The 21,511-nt window shown below is 37.7% G+C and overlaps 1 protein-coding gene and 1 non-coding gene across 2 annotated transcripts in view; one reads left to right on the top strand and one right to left on the bottom strand.

Annotated features, from left to right (window-relative positions):
* The window catches only part of TNPO3 (transportin 3), an 87,895-nt gene that overhangs the window by 20,551 nt on the left and 45,833 nt on the right, over window positions 1-21,511 (top strand). Inside the window, exons 2-4 of the mRNA XM_012789181.2 lie at window positions 9,552-9,752; window positions 10,949-11,022; window positions 12,357-12,513. Of these exons, the coding sequence (XP_012644635.1) occupies window positions 9,552-9,752; window positions 10,949-11,022; window positions 12,357-12,513 (432 nt within the window). The remainder of the gene's footprint in view (window positions 1-9,551; window positions 9,753-10,948; window positions 11,023-12,356; window positions 12,514-21,511) is intronic.
* On the bottom strand, window positions 2,576-2,683 carry LOC142873132 (U6 spliceosomal RNA). Its single transcript, XR_012921180.1, has one exon. It is a non-coding gene; the product is annotated as a U6 spliceosomal RNA (small nuclear RNA).

Raw genomic sequence — 21,511 nt, 5'->3', positions numbered from 1 at the left:
ATTTTTAAGTTGGGTTGTTTGTCTTTTTATTGAGTGCCTTCATTTTAGAAATTTCATTGGGTGTAGATTAATGATTGACTTTCTGGGGTATTTTTTTGTCCATTTTAGGTGTCTCTCTGTGTCTTTTGGCATCCTCATTTCTTTTATATTTTTTGAAACTACATCGGGTACTCAGTTTCCTTGTTTGTTTTTTTTGTTGAGACAGAGTCTCACTTTGCCCTGGGTAGAGTGCTGTGGTGGCATTGTAGCTCATTGCATCCTCCAACTCCTGGGCTCTAAGAGATCCTTCTGCCTCAGCCTCCCAGGTAGCTGAGACTACAGGCAAACTGCAAAGCCTGGCAGGGCTTTTTTTTCTTTCTTTTTTTGGTAGAGATGGGGGTCTTACTCTTGCTCAGATTAGTCTCCTGAGCTCAAGCAATCCTCCTGCCTTGGCCTTCCAGAATGCTAGGATTATAGGAATGAGCCACTGTGCCTTTCCTGGCATCCTCATTTCTAACAAGAAGTTTGCTGTAACTTTTTACCTTCGTTCCTCTAAAAAGTTTCTCTGCTTGCCTTCAATATTTTCTCCTTGTCTCTGGCTTTTAGGAGTTTGAGTATGATGTATTTAGTATTTGTTTTCTTGTTTGGGGAAAGTGGAGAATAGTAACTTCTGTTGCCCTGGTTTACCCTAGTCTTCAGCATTTCTGTTGTTCCCTGTTCTCATTGGTATGACTTTCTCAGTGATCTCGCCTTTACTGTGGCATCTCATGCTCTGCCTTGAATCTTGCCTTGATATTGTGTAAGATAAAATTTTTTGCCCTCTGGTGGTATTGGTGTCAAGTTTTAGTCTGAAATGTCAGTCCTTAGTGCAATCATGGCCGAAGAATGAGCAGACACACCGAAGTAAGGCAAGCATGAGGTGAAATTTATTGAAGGGGAGCAAGATAGGGTTACAGGGCAAGAGCAAGATAGGGCTTTACAGAGTGTGATACCTATGCCACAGATAACGGCCAGACCCATTGTCACAGCAAAGGGAGAGCCAAAGGAAGGGAGCAAAGAAGGGCCTGGTTATGGTCTGTGTCTTGTTTATAGTGCCCGGATTGGCTCAGACGTCATCATAGCACCACTTTGACTGGACAGTTGGGAGTTGCATATGGGTTGTTCTAAAGTCCATTTCTGGACTCTGTGGTACATATGCTGCTTGGCCCTTGGGCTAGGCAGTCTGCATTCTTCTGTAGCTGGCGCGCTAAGTTTATTGGCATGACTGGCAGATCATAGGGTATTCCCTCCAACTCTAGGTATGGCAGCAGCTCAGGGCAGGATCAAAGTGAGGCAGGACCAAGATAGGGGGCTGGGGCCCACCCTTGTTGTTTTTCCCAGGTGGGACAATTGCACAAAGGCAAAGTACCCACTTTTGTCCCTAGGAAACCTGGAATCCCTTGCTAACTACCTAACAGTGGTAGTATCACAGGCTTAAGACACTACCACTGTTTTATGCCTATCCCCTAAGGGTGGAGGTTTTTCTTTTACTCCTAGTGCAACAGCTGGGAGTCTTAACCTGTGCCTTGAGGGGTGAGATGATTTGCTGCCCCTTCTCCATTGGCTAAAGCTTTTCTTCTGTAGGAAAGAAGGGTTTTGTCAAAGCTTTTTGCACTCCTCTCCTCCTAGGTAGGACTGCACTACCAAGAGAGATACCTAGTCTCCTGCTCTACCCCAAGCTTTTCTCTTAAGTGCATAGTGGAGTTCTATGGAGAAGATCCTGCAGTGGATTGTGAGCTCCCTTTGTGTCTGTGAATACTAGGGGTTCTATATGTTCATGCTAGCCCACATGCAGCTTATACCAACTTCTTAAAAATTTTAGCTGAATTTTTATTAGCTGGTTGTCTGGTGGCCTGTGTTTCTTCTTCTGTTCTTAGATGAGCCCATGCTTGCCTCCTGTCTCTTTGGAAAGATCTGTCCTTAGATTTCAGTCAACTTGGTTGTCTGATGCATTTAAGAAAAGTTATCTTGTAGTTTATTTGCTTTTGTATATTGTTAACTTGTGGAAAGCAGTGTTCTTTCCATCTTTCTACATCTTAGGTGGATGTGGAACTCCCCTTAGGCATTTTTATTCTTCATATATTTTAAATCCCACCAGATGTTATTGCTTTATATAATCAGTGTTCATTGGGATTTGCCCACATACTTAGCTTTTCCATTGCTCTTTATCTGTACTTGATTGCCGTGCTTCCATCCAGGATTGATTTCCTGAAGAACACACTTTAGTATAATATTTTCTTCTTTGTGGGTCTATTGTTAATGAACTCTCTTTTCTTTTGATCATAAAATGTCTTTATTTTATTTCATTTTGGAAGGATATCTTTGAGGAATGTGAAATACCCATTGTAAGTTATTTTTTTTCAATACTTTGAAGATAAGATTTTTAGATCCTTCTGTTACTGTTGAGAAATCAGCTATCAGTCTAATTGTTATTCTTTTAAAGGTGTTAGCATCCTTTTTCCCCTCTGGCTTTTAAAATTTTCCTCTTTGTCTTTGGTTCGATAGCAGTGTTCTTAGGTCTGGCTTTCTATCCTAAAGAGTTTTTGTTTTTTTTTTTTTAAATATGGAACGCTTCACGAATTTGCGTGTCATCCTTGCGCAGGGGCCATGCTAATCTTCTCTGTATCGTTCCAATTTTTAGTATATGTGCTGCCGAAGCGAGCACTATCCTAAAGAGTTTTGCAGTGCTTCTGAAATCTGTGGCTTGCTATCTTTTATCAGTTTGGGAATTTCTCAACCAGTTTCTTTAAATAGTGCTTCTGACTCATTTTCTCTTTTCTTTTTGGGATTTTGATTATATATGCCCTTTTCATTATGTCCTGCATATCACTTGCATTCTTGTGCTTTAGTCTTTCTGTTTTTTATGGACCTTATATCTAGCATAGTAATCTTTTCTTCAGCTGTATCATGTGCTGTTTGGCCCTTCAAATTGGTGCTTAATTTCAGTCACTGTATTTTTTAATTCTAGAATTTCTTTTTGATCCTCTTTTATAGATTCTTTTTCTTAATAGAAATTCTCCAGTTTGTCTTTTAATTCTTTGACAGTATTGATCAGCTGTTCAATTTTTTATCCAACTTTAATTTGGCTATTTTTTTTTTTTTTTTTTGAGACAGTCTCTGTGTCCCTGGGTAGAGTCCACTGGCATCAGCATAGCTCATTACAACCTCAAACTCCTGATCTCAAGCGATCCTCCTGCCCCAGCCTCCCGAGTAGCTGGGACTACAGGCATGCGCCATCATACCCAGCTACTTTTTCTATTTTTTGTAGAGACAGGGTCTCACTCATGCTCAGGCTGGTCTGGAACTCCTGACCCAACCAGTCTTCCCGCCTCAGCCTCCAAGAGTGCTAAGATTACAGGTGTGATCCACCTCCCCTGGCCTAGGACTAAAATTTAGTTGTGTTTTCTTGTTTTCTTTACTGGGTTCCAACTGAAAGTTTGGAGTATTTACCAGAGCTCCTCTTTGTTGGTAGGCTCCAAATTCTAGTTTTCATTTTCCCAGTCTTGTGAGATGCCCAAAGCTCTCCAGTTTCTTAGCCTCATGTCTTGTACTTTCAAATTGGCAAATGCTTTGAGGAGGAAGGTGGAGCCAAATAATGAACTGAACTCTCTGCTCTTCCATTCCCTTCTTTCTGGGATTTTGGCCTCCTGTTCTATTAATACTTGTCTTGATAGCTTTGGTGTATTCAAAAGGCTCTTTCTGGAGTGTTTTTCTGGTGGGTTTTGGAGAATTGGTGTAACGCAAGATAGTCTGTTATAGCCAAAGTTGAAACACCTGATAAATGCTGTAAGTGCAAGAGAGCTTTAGGTTGTTTGGGGAGAATATAGGGGCTTAAAACTAATTCCTGTGTGTTAAAAAGCTTAGCTACCTTTTCTAAAAATTTTTTATGGAAAGAATCTTACACGGTCTGTATCACTTTTTAAAAAATGATATATCTTGGAGATCTTTACATATTAAAAGTACATATTCTTTTTCTTTTTTAAAAATGCCAACTCCAAAGGACATTAAAAAAAATTCAAACATCATTAAAGTTGCTTGAAAAATCTCCTTTGCATTCTTACTCCCCAAGTTTACTAGTTTGTCCAGTGGCAAAGAGATTTTTGGTTTTGTTTTCATTGTTGGTTTTGACCTTCATTTTTAAGATCTCTCCTTTTAAGGAGGTAGAGATATTTAAGTCAGAATATATAACTGAGAATAATACAGTTGGTATTTTTTTTTGTTGGCTTCTGCCATTCAGATTAGAGCACAACTTGGCACTATACTATAAAGCTTTTCGTCTGTGAAAGAAACAGAAAGAGTGGAGCCAAACAACATGGCTTTATTTAGCACTCCCGGGTGAGATTCTTGGGTCCCAAGAGAGAGGGTCCAAGAAGTCACCCCCGTTTGAAGGGGGTGAGGCCTTTTATACCATTTGGGCTGGACTAGGGAATTCTGGCAGGAAGAGCTGGGGTGACCTTTGGTGGTCATTGAGAAATAGGAGGGGTAGTGGTATTTGCGGAATTCAGGAGCCAAAACTTTCTTATTCCGGTGGACATCCGGGTGTGGTTCCTCTCAGCGAGGCCTGGCAGTTTATTCTTGGCGAGTCTGGTCTCATGAGCCTTTTCTTTTTTGATCTAGGGAGAGGAGGGGGCCCGCTACCAGCCTTACATACACAAACAATGATTTTTTTCCCCCAAGGGTCCTGACAACCTGGTGAGTTGATAGTTCCATTTTTGGGGAGAAAGATTTTATACTAGTTCACTTTAATAGGCGACATTAGGATTTTGTTTGTTCCTCTGTTTTTTAAACACAGATAAGAAAACCACATGATACAAACGTATAACTTAGTGAATTGCAGATGTCCTTGTGCTCTGTTTGACATAATTGCTTCTGTATCTCTAAAATAAACACTGTCCTTTCATAGTAATCCTTTCTTTGTGTTTCTTTATAGTTTTATCACTGAGTGGGCAGTCCCACACTTTGTAGTTGAGTCTTACTGTTTTGTTTCTTATAAAATATGTTTTTTTGAGTGTCTTTTAGGTTTTCTCTGTAGATTATTTATCTGTTGACGAATCTGGGCCATTTGACCTTAGAGTTTCCCCACAGTGGATTTTGCTGATTGCATTGTCATGATATAGTTCTACTTTACTCTGTATTTCCTGCAAATTGGCAGCTGGATCCAGAGTTTGATGAGACACAAAATTAATCCCCTTTTCATTGTGGTATCTTGTTCTTTCATCAAGATGCACATAATATTTGGTTGTCTGTCTGTTCTGGTTGTCTGCTACTGTGAAACAGACTACTCCAGAGCTTAGTGACTTAAAACAGAAGCTATTTTATGGTATAATTTTTTAGGTCAGGAATTCCAGCATGACTTGGTGGCATCCATTTAGTGGTTGGGGTGGTCTAGAGGTTCTCAGATGGCTGCATTTATATCCTTAATACTCTGGTAAGATTGGTTGGAAGGTGGGGACTCAGCTGGGCCATTCTAGCTTTCCTTCTGGTCTCAGGGCCTTTCCTCAGAGTAATGCTCAGGATACCAAGGTAGAAGCTCCAGATCTTTTGACCTAACCTTGGAAATTCCAGAATGTCACTTCTGCTATGTTCCATCACTTAAGCAAGTTACTAAGGCCAAACCGTGTTCAAGGGGGATGAAGTAGATTTCACCCTTCAGTGTAGGATTAGCACTATATGTGCCACTATCTTTACCCCATTTTCCCCCTTTTTTTTGTGATGTAACTAGCTGTTGCTCAGTGCTTAGACCATTAATTGTGGGTTGCAAAGTGGTAATATTTTATGTCATTTCTTTTTTACTTATTTGCTAGAATACTTCTATAGAGACCCTTCTTCTCATCTACTATTAGGTTACTTAGTGGTATAGTTTATATTGGAAAACCAGGATAAATGCACGATTCTCCCTTGTAAGATAATAAGTGTATGTCTGTCTCCAATGGTGGCTAGTTTTTTCCTATAAAAAGATAAAACATTATGAATTCTCATGGATTTCAGTGTCTGTGATCATGTCAATCCCTTGCTGAATCCTAAATAGTCCTGTCTTTGGCCAGTGGTTGCCTCATTGACTCCTCAGTACTTTCCCGGAAAGTAAGACCTCCCCATAAAATAAGCCCTAGCAGGATTTCTAAGCATTTTCGCAATATAAGCCCTCCCCAAAAATAAGACCTAGTGGTGGGCGTGGCTATGCAGCGTATCTGCACAATTCATGCATTTAGCCGTGGAGTGGTAAAGAAGATGAGCATCATCTGCCCCATGAGAGTTCTATTGCTCGACATGAGAGATTGAGGCCGATGGTTCTAAAGGAGATAAGAGTCACAAGAAATTCAGGATGGAATTCGGGATTTGGAGAGTTATTATGATGTTCCAGAAGACGACGACTTAACTATATTTGAATAAATGTAGATTGTTGTACCGTACTTAAAAAAAAATAACACATCCCCTGAAAATAAGCCCTGTCTTGAGTAAAAATAAATATAAGACCCTGTCTTATTTTCAGGCAAACATGGTACTTCTGAAATGACTCTAGTAGTCATAGCTTTTGTCCTTTCTAGTTGTGATGAGATGTATTCTAAGGTTCATCTTGTATGTTTCCTTCTTCAGACTTTGAATCTGCAGTTCGTTAAGGAGCATTGGTTTCTTTCTTTCTTTTCTTTGTTCTTGCTCTGTTGCTCAGACTAGAGTGCGATGGCGTCATCCTAGCTCACTGCAACCTCAAACTCCTGGGGTCAGGTGATCCTCCTGCCTCAGCCTCCTGTGTAGCTGTGGTGACAGGAGCACACCACCATACCTGGCTAATTTTTCTTATTTTTTGTAGAGACGGGATCTTGATATGTTGCCCAGGCTGGTCTTGAACTGGCCTTAAGCGATCCTCCTGCCTCACCCTCCCAAAGCACCAAGATTACAGGCATGAGCCACCTGGCCCAGCCCCAGCCTCTTTTTCACTTTCTGTTTCTCTTAAGATATTATTTGATGTGTTTGGTGACATGTGAAATTCCTCCTAGTTTAGTCTTCATCTTTGAGGCAATTTTTTTTTTAATTTCTAATTTTTCCTGAAGTCTTTTACCTAATTGCTGAAAATTTATTTCCAATTCTGTTCTTCTGTGTATCTGGTATCATTTTCTTAATGTCTTTTAGCTCATTTTGAAATAGTAGGCAGGGCTGGTTTTTTAAACTTGTTTTTCTGGTCTTCGTTCCTTGGGGTGTTATTCTGCTTATTCTCTTTTTTCCTTTAGAGGTATATATGACTTTTGACCTCAATTGCTTATTTTTGTGAAATTAGTTTTTCTGAACTTTTAGAAGAAGGCTTGGTTAAGGATAATATTTCCAACTTTATAGAGCTTCCTTATCTGTTGTTTTCAGGTAGTATTTGCAAATATGATGGTTTGATTTCTGAGATTTCCTAGTTTTGTTCCCCTCTCTTTTTCTTCCTTCATCTCTATTATAGGTGTCCCATATAATTTTGATTCTGTTTGTAGCAGTTTCTCCTCAATTTGAGGCCCTTTCCTCACTTTATGGTTTCAAGGTTTTAGGAGGCTAACCTGTTCCATCGCCGTCAGATCCCTTACTCACCTTCTATTGGATTGGGCAAACCCTCTTCCCTTTTTATCTACAGTCCTCAAATTGGCTGCCTGTCCTTTCCAGTGACTACCTATTGGCTCTTTTGTTGTTCCTCTGTTCTTAGATACATTAGATACTGTTGTTTGCCTCTGGATCTATGTTTACTGAAGCTGAAACCACACAGGTCTAAATAGATGTCACTGGTTTGTCTCATCCACATATATTTTGAGGTTCTTAGAGATAACTAGATAATAAATAGTACTGTTTTAAGTGTCCATTAGTGTTTTGATTTTACTATCTAATTATCTGTTTTTATGAGAGTATTTGTGAAGATGCCAAAGCTTCGTAAAATCTTCCTTCATAGAATCTTCTTCATAGCATCCTTCCACTTTGACCTTCCAAAGTGCTAGGATTACAGGTAGGAGCCACCATGTCTGGCCATCATTAAACATTTATTATTTTGGGGACACTATGGTAGGGTTAAAAATGACAACAAAATTATTAAAATACACCATATCTAGAAGGAAGTTAATGCTTTATGCTTATTTTCCACCAACTTATTTGATCGAAAGCTAAATTTTATGACAATAAATCTGTAATTTTGAAATTCAGGGTTTCTATTTAGTTTAGGAACTTTTACAGGCCATTTACTCTACCAGTTTCTGTATCTTGTCTTCCTGCTTATCTATCTTCAAAGGTTTTTTTTTTTTTTTAAGAGACAGGGTTGCTCTGTCACTCAGGCTGGAGTGCAGTGGCATGATCATAACTCACCGTAGCCTTGAACTCATAGGCTCAAATGATTCTCCTGCCCAAGCCTCCTGAGTCCCTGGGACTACAGAACTTGATACCTCGCCTGGCTAATTTTAAAAAATTGTTTTTTTTTTTGGTAGAGACAGGGTCTATGTTGACCAGGCTGGTCTTGAACTCCCTGGCTCAAGGGATCCTCCTGCCTCAGCCTCCCAAAGTGGTGGCTGGGATTACGGGCGTGAGCCACCACACCCAACCCTATCTTAGAAAAGATCTTGAGGGATAATTATGTATTACTCATGAAATGGTTTATCTTCATAAAAAATTGATCTCTGCTCTTCACAATTGACTCTATTCCTGAATTGAGATTGAAAATTTTATTTTCAGTCCATAATTGCCAGTCGATTTAAGCCTTTCATTCATGAAGAGGCTGTTTAGTGTAGAATTGGATTAGAATTTATCAGTCATTAATTAGTTGTCTGCTGTGTACTACATGATTTTGTTTTCAGATTTATCTCTAAAATAGGACTCCCTTTTATAATTATAATTAGCTATCACCAAATTTTATACTTCTTTCTGTTATTTCTATAGATAAGTTTTTCTCCTATGAAAATGATTTTAGTAGCATGTATAACACTTTGCCAGATATAAATACATCAGAGAATAATTGAAGTATGTAAAATATTCACTTGGGCCAAGATAGTTTTTCTACTATTTTATCAGGAACTAAAGGTTGACATATAGGCATACTGAGACCAATACATTCTCTTAGATATAACAGCTTCTGGATAGATATAACAGCTTCTGGATTTCTCAGAGTGAACAAAGTTTATTTAAGTGGAAAAAGAGATGAAACACCCAATCTCTAGGTTAAGAGTTGGAAGTTATACAATGACATTTTAGTTTCAGTAGAAATTTTTGGGACATTTTTCTTCATATCCTACCCCCACACACAATTAATGATTCTAATCAGCAGGATTATATCTGTTAATTCAATTGATAGCTCTCATGCCTTCCTAGAATGAATCAGAGATTTTAGGCAATACTTTTGTTCAGCAAGGCCTATAACAATGTAGTTTGAACTATTGGCTGAATTAGTGGGTAATTTAGTTTGTCAGATTTTTCTTCCATTATACTTTGGTCTAAATATGTTTATATAAGTATTGAGGTTGTATGGCATTAAAATTATTTGGAAAAGTAGTTTTCTTTAAAACATTTGTCTGATCTGCTTTCAGGTTCACGCATGGGAGATTTCCGACCAATTGTTACAGATCCGACAGGACGTGGAATCATGCTATTTTGCTGCACAAACCATGAAAATGAAGATTCAGACCTCATTTTATGAGCTTCCCACAGACTCTCATGCCTCTTTACGGGACTCATTGCTAACCCATATCCAGAACTTGAAAGATTTGTCACCTGTCATTGTAACGCAGGTAAATCCTGTGCTTCTTGTTAGGGAAATTTATAAGACCATTTGGATTTACCAAGTTTATTTTAATTGATGTTGCTAGGCCATGTGAGGTAATGTTAACAACTTTATTAGAGATACATTGCTATATTTTTAAGTAATAGAAAATGAAAATTTTAATCTTTTGTATTCATCTTAGAGTTCATTTGGTTTCAAACAAATTTAAATACCAGAAGTGGCAAAGGGGAGTGTATGTTTTCACAGGCATGCATGTGCCCTGTGCTGTTAAAATTGCAGGAGATAAAAATACTGTATTATGGGCCCAGTGTGGTGTTCATTGCCTGTAATCCCAGCACTTTGGGAAGCTCAGGCAGGAGGACCACATGAGGCCAGGAGTTTGGGACCAGCCTGGCAACATAGTAAGACTCTGTCTCTAAAAAAATAAAAATAAAAAATTGGCTGGGTGTGGTGGCCTGTACCTGTAGTCTTAGCAACTTAGGAGGATGAGGCAAGAGGAATGCTTTAGTTCGAGGTTACAGTGAGCAATGATTGGGCCACTCCACTTCAGCCTGGGCAGCAGAGCAAGATCCTGTCTCTTATTGACTAGTAAAATTCCCATGAATGAAACACAATGAACTAGAGTGTCTGGCTTTTCCCTCTTAGACAGGGAAACACATTAATTAGAAAGGAAAATTGGAAGCTTCCATGAATACATACTCCTATGTGTTATCTGCGTGGGATAGCAGTGCCCTTAAAGAGGAGGTTTTTGCATAAGGCTTCTACGTGAGAAATGAAGAGGGGAAATGGTAATCCATTACTTGAGGACTGAGTCAAAGGTCTCACTTTATCAGTAGCTTTGGCTTTTTGGCAAAGTGTAATTATCTGTCCATGAAGTTCTGTGGGATTGCCAGATAAAAGTAAGTATTGATATATTTTGAGGAAAATCTGTAGACTGTTATTTCTGTCTTCTTTTTTTGTGTGTTTTGTTTTTAATTTGTAAAGGTTAACTTTTAAATCCTAGCAATTTGTGGCTAACCCAGGAGAGTTTACATGAGAGATATATAGTTGTAGAGATTGGAGAAAGTTGGGGAACGGGGGGAGGTGTCAGTTGTCATATCGTTTGGAAGAAATTTAGTTTCTTTGTTTTCCAATTAATATTTTTGGTAATCCTATTTCTGTTCATCTGTTCTATTCATTTATTTAATCTTTCCTCTTATTCAGCTGGCTTTAGCAATAGCAGACCTTGCCCTACAGATGCCTTCCTGGAAGGGATGTGTTCAGACATTGGTGGAAAAGTAAGTAATTTGTATTGACAGTATACTAGCATTTGATATTATCATTAACCTACACAGAAATTTGTTAACAGTAACTAGACAGTTTCCCTGAACTCTTAACATAGAATTATGTTATTAACCCTTGTCAGATGAAAAGAAGCTCATCTAAAATTTAAAGGCTACAGAAACTTATCATGTGGGTGTATCCTTGTAATTTGCACACACATACACATGTGCACACAGATTTGAATTAACTGCAGCAAATGGGATCACACCCATTAACTGGCATAACAGTAATTTTATAAAAATATTATTATAGTGTTTAAGATTATATTAAATTGAAGGTTGTTATGAATAAATGTTCTTACTAACTGGGGTTTGTTTTGTATCTGTCAGAGGGACAATATTCTTTTTAGATACATATAGCCTGCTACTTTAAATAAAGCATTTTCTCATGGTTCCTGGCAAGATAATCTTGATATTTGCTTGCATTTTGGCATTTGGGTGGGATATTATTTTTTAACAAAGTAAATGTCCTTTTTACCTCCAAGTATAGTGTGTCATTAAAGCCTTTATATGGAGCTTATTTTTTTAAGCAATTTGTTTTTTGAAAAAAATAACACATGTTCCTTGAAAAAATTCTAACAGTATGGAAGCTTTTAAAGTACAGTGTGAACACCATCCGTTCTCCCTATCCCTATATTTAATAAGTAACCACTGTTAACACTTGACTATATAGTGATACAGATTTTCCTTTGTGCATTTTATGAGAGTGATGTGCTGCCTACTTCACTAAAGATAATAAAATATATCCTTATGTAATGCATATATATTTTAATATACATATACCTATATATTTGTTCACTTATTTAATGTTTAATATACTTTTATTACATCAAGGATATTTTTTCATGTGATGACATACAGATACTACTTTCATTATAATGTGTGTTTCATTGTATGACTATAACTATAATTATGGAGGACATTTATGTTTTCCCATTGTTTTCACTGTTCTAAAAATACTGCATTCCTTCAGCTTTACAAACAAAAATAATAACTGCAGTGCACATCTGTGTATACTTACCTTTGCCTATATATGTGAATTTTTTCTGAAAGATATATTGCTGGAAGTGAAATTGCTGGGTCAAAGATGATGCAGGTTGAAATTTTGATTCCAGATACTTTTCTAAAAGACTGTATCTATATATTAAAGATTATGTCTCTTTTCTCCTCCTTAACAGTGGTGGGAATGCTTCTATTGTTGTCATAGGTTATTTTGATGGCTGTTATCTTATGTGATTATGTATTTTCTGGCTCTAAATAACTTATATCTCCCCCCTTTTCTTTTGTAGATATAGCAATGATGTAACTTCTCTGCCTTTTTTGCTGGAAATCCTTACAGTGTTACCTGAAGAAGTACATAGTCGTTCCTTACGAATTGGAGCTAACCGGCGCACAGAAATTATAGAAGATTTGGCCTTCTACTCTAGTACAGTAGTATCTCTATTGGTAAGTTAGTTTGAAATACTAAATTGCTTCCCAGAGGCAAAAAGCCGTGGTGATTATGCACTCCAATGGCATTATTATGAAATGCTTTCTTTGCAAAATTTTGCAATGTTGATACTTTGCCATTTACGTAACACTTTACAGTTACAAAATACTTTCAGAACCTATACTTTTTGAGCTCCTGTATAATCCTGTGAATGTGGCATTATCTCTGTTTTATGAATGAGAAACAGACTTTAGAGTTATGTGACTGTTAATTCAGAATTTGAATTTAGGCCTTTTTTGGTTTTATATTCTGTGCCCTTCTACTTCATCCTACTGTCAGCTGTTAGTGAAGGGTGATGCTAAGGGAAATGTGTATAAACTTACCTTACTAAGGAAAAATCCTTCTCCTTTCTCTCTCTTTAATTGATCTATAATTGTGCATATTTATTGGGTACATGTGATATTTTGATATAATGTGTGTGTACAATGCGTAATGATCAAATCAGGCTAATTGGGATATCTGTTACCTTAAACATTTATCGTTTCTTTGTCTTGGGAACATTCCAAATCTTCTAGCCATTTTGAAGTATATAATAAATTATTGTTAATTGTAATCACCCTATTGTGCTATTATTAAGCACTAGAACTTACTCTTTCTATGCAACTGTATTTTTGTACTTGTTAATCAACCTCTTTTCATCCCCTCCTCCTTATTACCATTCGCCGCCTCTGGTAACCACCATTCTATTCACTACATCAATGAGATCAATATTTTTAGCTTCCACATATGAGTGAGAACATGTGATTTTTGTCTTTCTATGCCTGGTGTATTTCACTTAACAGTGTCCTATAGGTCCATCCATATTGCTATAGGATTTCATTCTTTTTTTATGGCTGAATAATATTATATTGTGTGTATATACTGTATTTGTTTTTTGTGTTTTTTTTTGAGACAGAGTCTCGCTCTGTTGCCCGGGCTAGAGTGCTGTGGCGTCAGCCTAGCTCACAGCAACCTCAAACTCCTGGGCAATCCTTTTGCCTTAGCCTCCTGAGTAGCTGGGACTACAGGCATGTACCACCATGCCTGGCTAATTTTTTCTATATATATTTAGTTGGCCAATTAATTTGTTTCTATTTTTAGTAGAGACGGGGTCTCTCGCTCTTGCTCAGGCTGGTCTTGAACTCCTGACCTTGAGCAATCATCCTGCCTTGGCCTCCCAAAGTGCTAGGATTACAGCCGTGAGCCACTGTGCCCGCCTGGCCTGTATTTTCTTTATCCGTTCATCTGTTCATGGATACTTGGGTTGATTTCCATATCTTGGCTGTTGTAAATAGTGCTGCAATAAACCTGGGAGTACAGATATTTCTCTTTTTTTTTAATTTTTTTTTTTTTCTTTTTTTGGAGACAGAGTCTTGCTTTGTTGCCCAGGCTAGAGTGAGTGCTGTGGCGTCAGCTTAGCTCACAGCAACCTCAAACTCCTGGGCTCAAACAATCCTGCTGCCTCAGCCTCCTGAGTAGCTGGGACTATAGGCATGCACCACCATGCCCGGCTAATTTTTTTCTATATATATTAGTGGGCCAATTAATTTCTTTCTATTTATAGTAGAGACTGGGTCTAGCTCTTGCTCAGGCTGGTTTTGAACTCCTGACCTCAAGCAATCCGCCCTCCTCGGCCTCCCAGAGTGCTAGGATTACAGGCATGAGCCACTGCTCCCGGCCCTGATTTCCTTTCTTTTGGATGTATGCCCACCAGTGGGATTACTGGATTATATGGTAATTCTAATTTTAGCTTTTTGAGGAATCTCAATACTGTTTTCTGTGGTGGCTGTACTAATTTGCATTCCCACCAACAGTGTACAAATGTTCCCCTGCATCCTTGCCAACATTTGTTTGATTTTCTGTTTTTGAGTAATATCCTTTTTAACTGGGGTAAAATAATATCTTGTAGTTTTGATTTGCATTTCCCTGATTATTAGTAATGTTGAGCATTTTTTCAAGTACCTGTTGGTCATTTGTATACCTTCTTTTGAGAAATGTGTTTTCAGATTATTTTCCCATTTTTAAATTGGATTATTCTGGGAGTTTTTGCTACCAGGGTTGGGTTCCTTATATGTTCTAGTTATTAATCCTGTCAGATAAATAGTTTGCAAATATTTTCTCTCATTCTGTAGGTTGTCTCTTCATTTTGTTGATTGTTTTCTTTGCTGTGCAGAAGTCTTTTAGCTTAATATATCCTATTGATCAATTTTCGCTTTGGTTGCCTGTGCTTTTGAGGTCTTACTCAAGAAATCTTTGCCGAGACCAATGTCCTAAAGTGTTTCCCCAGTGTTTTCTTGTAGAAGTTTAATGGTTTCATGTCTTATATTTAAGTCTTTAGTCCATTTTTATTTGATTTTTGTATGTGGTGACAGAGGGAAGGATTCTCTCTTAAAGATGAATTGAAATTTTGATAGGGTGACAGTAGAAGACTTTACTTGACTTTTGAGTGTTATCACAATTATAGATTAGCTAATACCACACTCTTTTTAAAGAATTAGGTGGGATTAAGTCCATTTCAATTAGTTTGAATTTTTAATACACCAGCATAAAAAATTTATGGTCTGTGGGCTGGCTGCCTGTTTTTGCAAATAAAGTTTGATTGGAGCACAGCTACATGCATTTGGTTACATATTGTCTATGTCCGTTGTTTTGGGCTATGTCAGCAGAATTGAGTATTTTTCACAGAGACCATATGGCCTTCAAAGTCTAGAATATTTATCTGGCCCTTTATAGAAAATGTTTACTGTTCCTGAACTAGATGATATTAAATTGATTATCTAGCTCATATCTCATTTTAAGGTCTAGCTTAATTTGTATGATGTGGTTATATAGCTTGAGTATCCCTTATCTGAAATGCCCAGGACCAGAACTATTTAGGATTTCAGATTTTTTTTTTATTTTCCAATATTTGCATTATACTTAACGAGTTCAGCATCCCTAATCTGAAACGCTCTTTGGATGTCATGTTGGTGCTCAAAGTTTTGGATTTTGGAGAATTTTAGATTTTCAGATTATAGATTTTCGACCTGTAATAGATTATTTTTCAGAGATTTGTTTCAGTATTTCTGCAATATCACATATCTTTTCATTTGAAAAAGCAAAATTTATTTTAAAAATTGTGTTCAATTTGATGTTATAAATTCATTGGAAAAGTATTCTTTTAAGTTAAATATATGTTTAACTTTTCACTTAGTCAATTTTTTTTTTTTTTTTTGAGACAGGGTTTCGTTCTGTCGCCCAGGCTAGAGTGCAGTGGTGTCATCATAGCTCACTGCAACCTCAAACTCTTGGGCTCAAGCTATTCTCCTGCCTCAGCCTTCCAAGTAGCTGGGACTACAGGTGCGTGCCACAACGCCCGGCTAATTTTTCTATTTTTTGTAGAGACGGGGTCTCGCTCTCGCTCAGGCTGGTCTTTGAACTCCTAGCCTCAAGCAATGCTCCCACTTGGCCTCCCAAAGTGTGGGGATTACAAGCATGAGCCACCTCGCCCAGCTGTATTTTAAAGAAATAGTGTTGTAGAAAATTAGAAAGTATAGACAAGCAAATTAACATACAAACCCTCTGAAGGTCATACTTTTAATCCTTTAATACATATTTTTCTATGAACATATTTCTCTTTGAACATTATTTTAGCCCAAATGAGATATTATACTCTACTTAATCTTCTGCACCTTGCTTTTTCAGTCATCTACTTCATCTTTCCATTTCAGTATGTTTTCATATAATAAATACCCAAACCATATTCACATTTTCTCACGTGGTCCTAAAATAAACTTTAGAGAGATTTTCATAATTAATATCCAGTCTAGAAACATGTCTTATATCAGTTTTTGGTTTTTTTGTTTTTTTTTTTTTTGAGATAAGGTCTCACTCTGTACAGTGGTATAATCATAGCTCACTGCAGCTTTGAACTCTTGGGCTCAAGTGATCCTCCTGCCTCAGCCTCCCAAAGTGCTGAGATTACAGACGTGAACTACTGTGCCTGGTGTATATAATATTTTTAATCACAGTCCCCTGTCCTCTTCTTTTTTCAGCATGACATCACTTGTTGAAGAGATTGTACTAGTTGTTATATAGAATATCTTACATTGTGGATTTTCTGATTGCCTCCTCTTTGTTTCATTTAGCTTGTTTATCTGTTCTTTGTATTTCCTCTAATTGGAAGTTACATATAAAGCAGCCCTTTTCAGTAGTTCATTGAGAATTAAGCCTTAATGCCCTATATCATCCACTGTGTATAAGAATTCTCTGCTTTCCATTAATAATGGTACTAGCTATATACCACCCTTAGGATAATTGAGAAAATAGTCACTAAGATCATTTTCTGTAAGATTTAATTCTTTCCTAGGATCTTGGTGGAGAAAAACAGAGGCTTGATGGATTTGCTTTTACAAATCTAAACATTTTTTACTAGAATACATCATAGGTACTTGGTACTGCATCTTATCAGAAGATATACACCCTTTGGTTGACCTTCCATTAGTGGTGCCAGGATTGACCACTGGATTAGGATGATGACAGTCTGATCCTCCCATTTATAAAGTTTGTTTTCTTCCTTGTAATACAATGTAATTTATGCAGTGGTAGCTTGTTATTTTACAAATATCCAGTTCCCTATTCCCCAATAACCTTTTGTTTAATTGTTTTAAATTCCAGTAGATAAGCCTTACTTTAATCAATAATTTCATTATATTTTGCAAAGGGATGTTTTTACTAATTTTGTCATTCCTTTTAGTCATTACTGACCCTGTCGTTTTAGTTGGCATTCTTTGAGTTCCTACTAGGTAGAACTAGGATAAATCTTAATTGTTTTTTAATTTCCTATTTTAAAAATAAGAATTTATTTTAAAGTTGCCTCAAATGTTAGTTTTTTTTTTTTTTTTTTTTTTGGCTTTCTCTTTGTAAAGTATTGTGAACTCATGGATAGTCATTGATTCAGAATCTCCACTAAAATCATTCTTTTGGTGCTCAAAATGTCATAATTTTGGTCACTGGAGCCCTTCTTTGCTTTCCAACACAAACAGATGACTCATAATCATCCTTACCCCAGCCATGGAATCCTTGGTTCCTTTTAATATCAATTTGAGTTAGATGAGAAGAAAGAAACCACACAGTATTTTGAATGGGAGTGTTTAATATAAAGAATTATTAACTATGACAAGAGGTTATAGTAATAAGGGATTATCTAATGATATATAAAGAATAGCCTAAAGAATATAGAAGAGCTATGATGATGATACCACTGTACTCTAGCTGGGCAACGTGTGAGACCCTGTCTCAAAAAAAAAAAAAAGAATATAGAAATAAAATAGACAGAAGGAGCAGTCATTAACCCTAGGGCTGAGATAGATCTTCTAAGGAAGGAAGAGTCCACCTTCCTCCCAGGGCTGAGATCCAGACCCTGTTGGAGAGGGCATAGCCATGGCTCACTGGATTATAGAGAAGTCACTGTTGTGCTGAATACTGCTGAAAATCTCAAATTTGCTGAAAATCTGCCTTCTAGGAAGCCCAAGAAAGCTATTCAGGTGTCTTATCAGACAGTTCTGGTATCTCACCAGAGGCACTTTACCACACATTAAGTCCAGAATCTCCAGAAAGTGCACTCATATCAATGAATCTGGCTCAATCAAATGTTATATATTCTATCCTTTTTTGGTCTAATACCCTCAGAATCCATTCCTACACCAGTCCCCTTGGTTTCTTATATGCATATTAGCAAAATTTTATAATTCTTTTGGTGTGTAAGTTACTTCTTTCTGTGGTACCTGTTCCCCTGGAACATGCTGAAGTTTGTCCCTGGTTATGGGTCTAGTGACAACAGGATGTGGTAGAAGTCAGGCTTGAGGAGAATGGGCATCCTCTTTCAAGGCACAGTCTCAGGTGAAGTTATCACAGGACATCAAGCTGAGGAAGGCTAGTCTCTTCAGGCACTGGAAGGCCAGCTACTTCCACTGAAAAGGGAAGCTCAGAGTGACTTGGGAATTTAAGATTATCATTTTCATTTGGGTCCAACCAGATCTCACCATTCCAAGATTCAGAATCCCATTCCTTACCAATTAATTTCCTAACTTTCGGCCGGGCGCGGTGGCTCACGCCTATAATCCTAGCACTCTGGGAGGCCGAGGAGGGCGGATTGCTCGAGGTCAGGAGTTCGAAATCAGCCTGAGCAAGAGCGAGACCCCGTCTCTACTATAAATTTATAAGAAAGAAATTAATTGGCCAACTAATATATATAGAAAAAATTAGCTGGGCATGGTGGCACATGCCTGTAGTCCCAGCTGCTCGGGAGGCCGAGGCAGCAGGATTGCTTGAGCCCAGGAGTTTGAGGTTGCTGTGGGCTAGGCTGATGCCAAGGCACTCACTCTAGCCTGGGCAACAAAGCGAGACTCTGTCTCAAAAAAAAAAAAATAAATAAAATAAAAAATCCTAACTTTCACATGAGAAATTTGGGAGATTGTGAATTCAACTGATTGTAATTCAGCAAGCCACACAACTAAGTTTTGTATACGAGATTCAGCAATACCAGCCCTGTAGCTACAAAAAATAAGAGTTGCTTTTAGAGCTGTCATGGTTCTCAGACTGTGACTTGAGATGAGAGTTAATGGACCTGAGTTTCTCATTTTCTTTTTATAACTACTCAGAAGAATCCAACGCACATCACAGTCATTGGTGTCATTACTGCCACAGTGGTCAACTGCAGCAACCACCTGTTTGACTTGGCATTTTATCACAGTCGACAACAGATACCTTGACTGATTGTGATGCAGTCTGAAAAATATATTCCCTGTGGTGCTTAATAAGGTCTGTAATTCTGTATTGTAGCTTGTCATGTTATAGCACCCAGAGGATGAAATTAGTCCAAAATTGCCAAGAAAAAATAGAAAATAGGCATTTGGCTATAATATCAGATACCAAAGGCCTCTTAAAGCCTTTCTCATTCAGGGCCAGGTGCAGTGACTCACACCTATAATCTTAGCACTCTGGGAGGCTGAGGAAGATTGCTTAGGAGTTTGAGACCAACCTGAGCAAGAGTGAGAAAAATAGAAATTTTTCTATTTTTGTATTAAAATAGAAAAATTAGCCAGGTGTGATGGCATGTGCCTGTAGTCCCAGCTTACTCAGGAGGCTGAGGCAGGAGAATCACTTGAGCCCAAGAGTGTGAAGTTGTAGTGAGCTATATGATGATGCCGCTGCCCTCTAGCCTGGGGGACAGCAAGACTATCTCAAAAAACAAAACAAAACCCTTTCTCATTCAGTTTCTGTAACACTTTCCTCTAATGGTTACATTCTATCCTGTTTCTTGTTAGTACTATACTTTTGTGGTTTATTTTAATGGAGCCATGCCTAAGCACCTAAATATTATTATTCTTGTTCTTACAGCTGAACTGAGCCTGGCCTCTAATATTTTTCTCTTTCCATTCTCTATTTTGTTAATCCAAGATCTCATTTCTTATTTATTTCTATCATATTTTTATTGGTGAACTCTTCTAGACTCTGTATGGCATTTATCCTCCAGCTTTTTGAGGCCTTACTTTAAGAGACAGAGTTTTTAATGATATAGTTCTCAAAAAGAAACTAAAGATAACTCTTGGTTCTGAAGCTCTGTGGTGTATGTTTAATTAGCAGAATTTCTTCTCTTTGAAGCGATTAGTTTTAGGTACAGAGTTTTTTTTTTTTTTTTTTCAGAATTCTGTCCTTAAGATTGAGTCAGTAGTTAGAATTTACAAGCAAGTCCATCCATTTGTAAACAAATTGAAAGGTCATTTAGGAAGCATACAAGGCCAAGCAATTGTGTAATGAGTTTCAAAATTTTCAAGAGTTTCAAAAATTCAGGTGATGGGCAGGATAAGTGAGTATCGGCTCTTAAAGAGAAATCTCACAGTGGCTCCAATTCATGTTAAAGAAACTTTGTTACTCTATACATTTTGCTTCTTTCAGCCTCGAACAATATTAAAATAAGTGCCTATTACTATAGGAATTCTTCTTTGGTGACTTTCTACAAGTACTTTCACCTCTAAAGCAAGGGCTCTCAACTCTTCTACTATCCTTCCTTCTATAAATAATGAAGTATGTACTATGTTCTAGCTGTGGTTTTAGACATTGATGTGTCTCTTAGAAGTCGTTCGTATCCAATATACTCACGGGATATACCCACAGTTATGTGGATAATTCCCCTGCAGGTTAGCTGTGTAATTCCGCCCTTTTCCTGTAAGTTTGTATAATGCAATGTATACAGAATAAATGGAAGTGAGAAGTGAGTCTGTGTTAATATAGTTTTTTAAAATAAGCTGTCAGGCTGGGTGTGGTGGCTCACACCTGTTATCCTAACACTTTGGGAGGCCTAGGCAAGAGGATCACTTGAGCCCAGGAGTTTGAGACTAGCCTGGACAATATATTGAGAACTCATTTCTACAAAAAAAATTTAAAACTTAGCCGGGCATGGTGGCATGTGCCTATAGTCCCAGATACTCAGTAGGCTGAGCCAGAAGGATCGCTTGAGCCTGACAGTTGGAGACTGCAGTGAGCTATGATTGCACTGCTGTACTCTAGTGTGGGTGACAGTGAGACCCTGTCTCCAAAAAAAACACAACAAAAACCAGTCAATTAGGTTCTGATATTATTAGTTACAAATTAGTATTCAAACTGACATTTAAAACTAGTAAAATAATTGGTTAATGTATGATAGATTATTGTTTCCCCATGCTCTTAATATTTCCTGGCACTCTTTTTTTTTTTTTTTTGAGACAGAGTCTCACTTTGTTGCCAGGCTAGAGTGAGTGCCATGGCGTCAGCCTAGCTCACAGCAACCTCAAACTCATGGGCTCAAGTGATCCTCCTGCCTCAGCCTCCCTAGTAGCTGGGACTACAGGCATGCACCACCATGCCTGGCTAATTTTTTCTATGTATATTAGTTGGCCAATTAATTTCTTTTTTATTTATAGTAGAGACGAGGTCTTGCTCTTGCTCAGGCTGGTT

This window comes from Microcebus murinus, chromosome 9 (assembly GCF_040939455.1).
Source record: "Microcebus murinus isolate Inina chromosome 9, M.murinus_Inina_mat1.0, whole genome shotgun sequence".
Classification (NCBI taxonomy): Eukaryota; Metazoa; Chordata; class Mammalia; order Primates; family Cheirogaleidae; genus Microcebus; species Microcebus murinus.
Note: the sequence above shows the minus strand (reverse complement) of the source record. Positions and strands in the feature narration are given on the sequence as shown.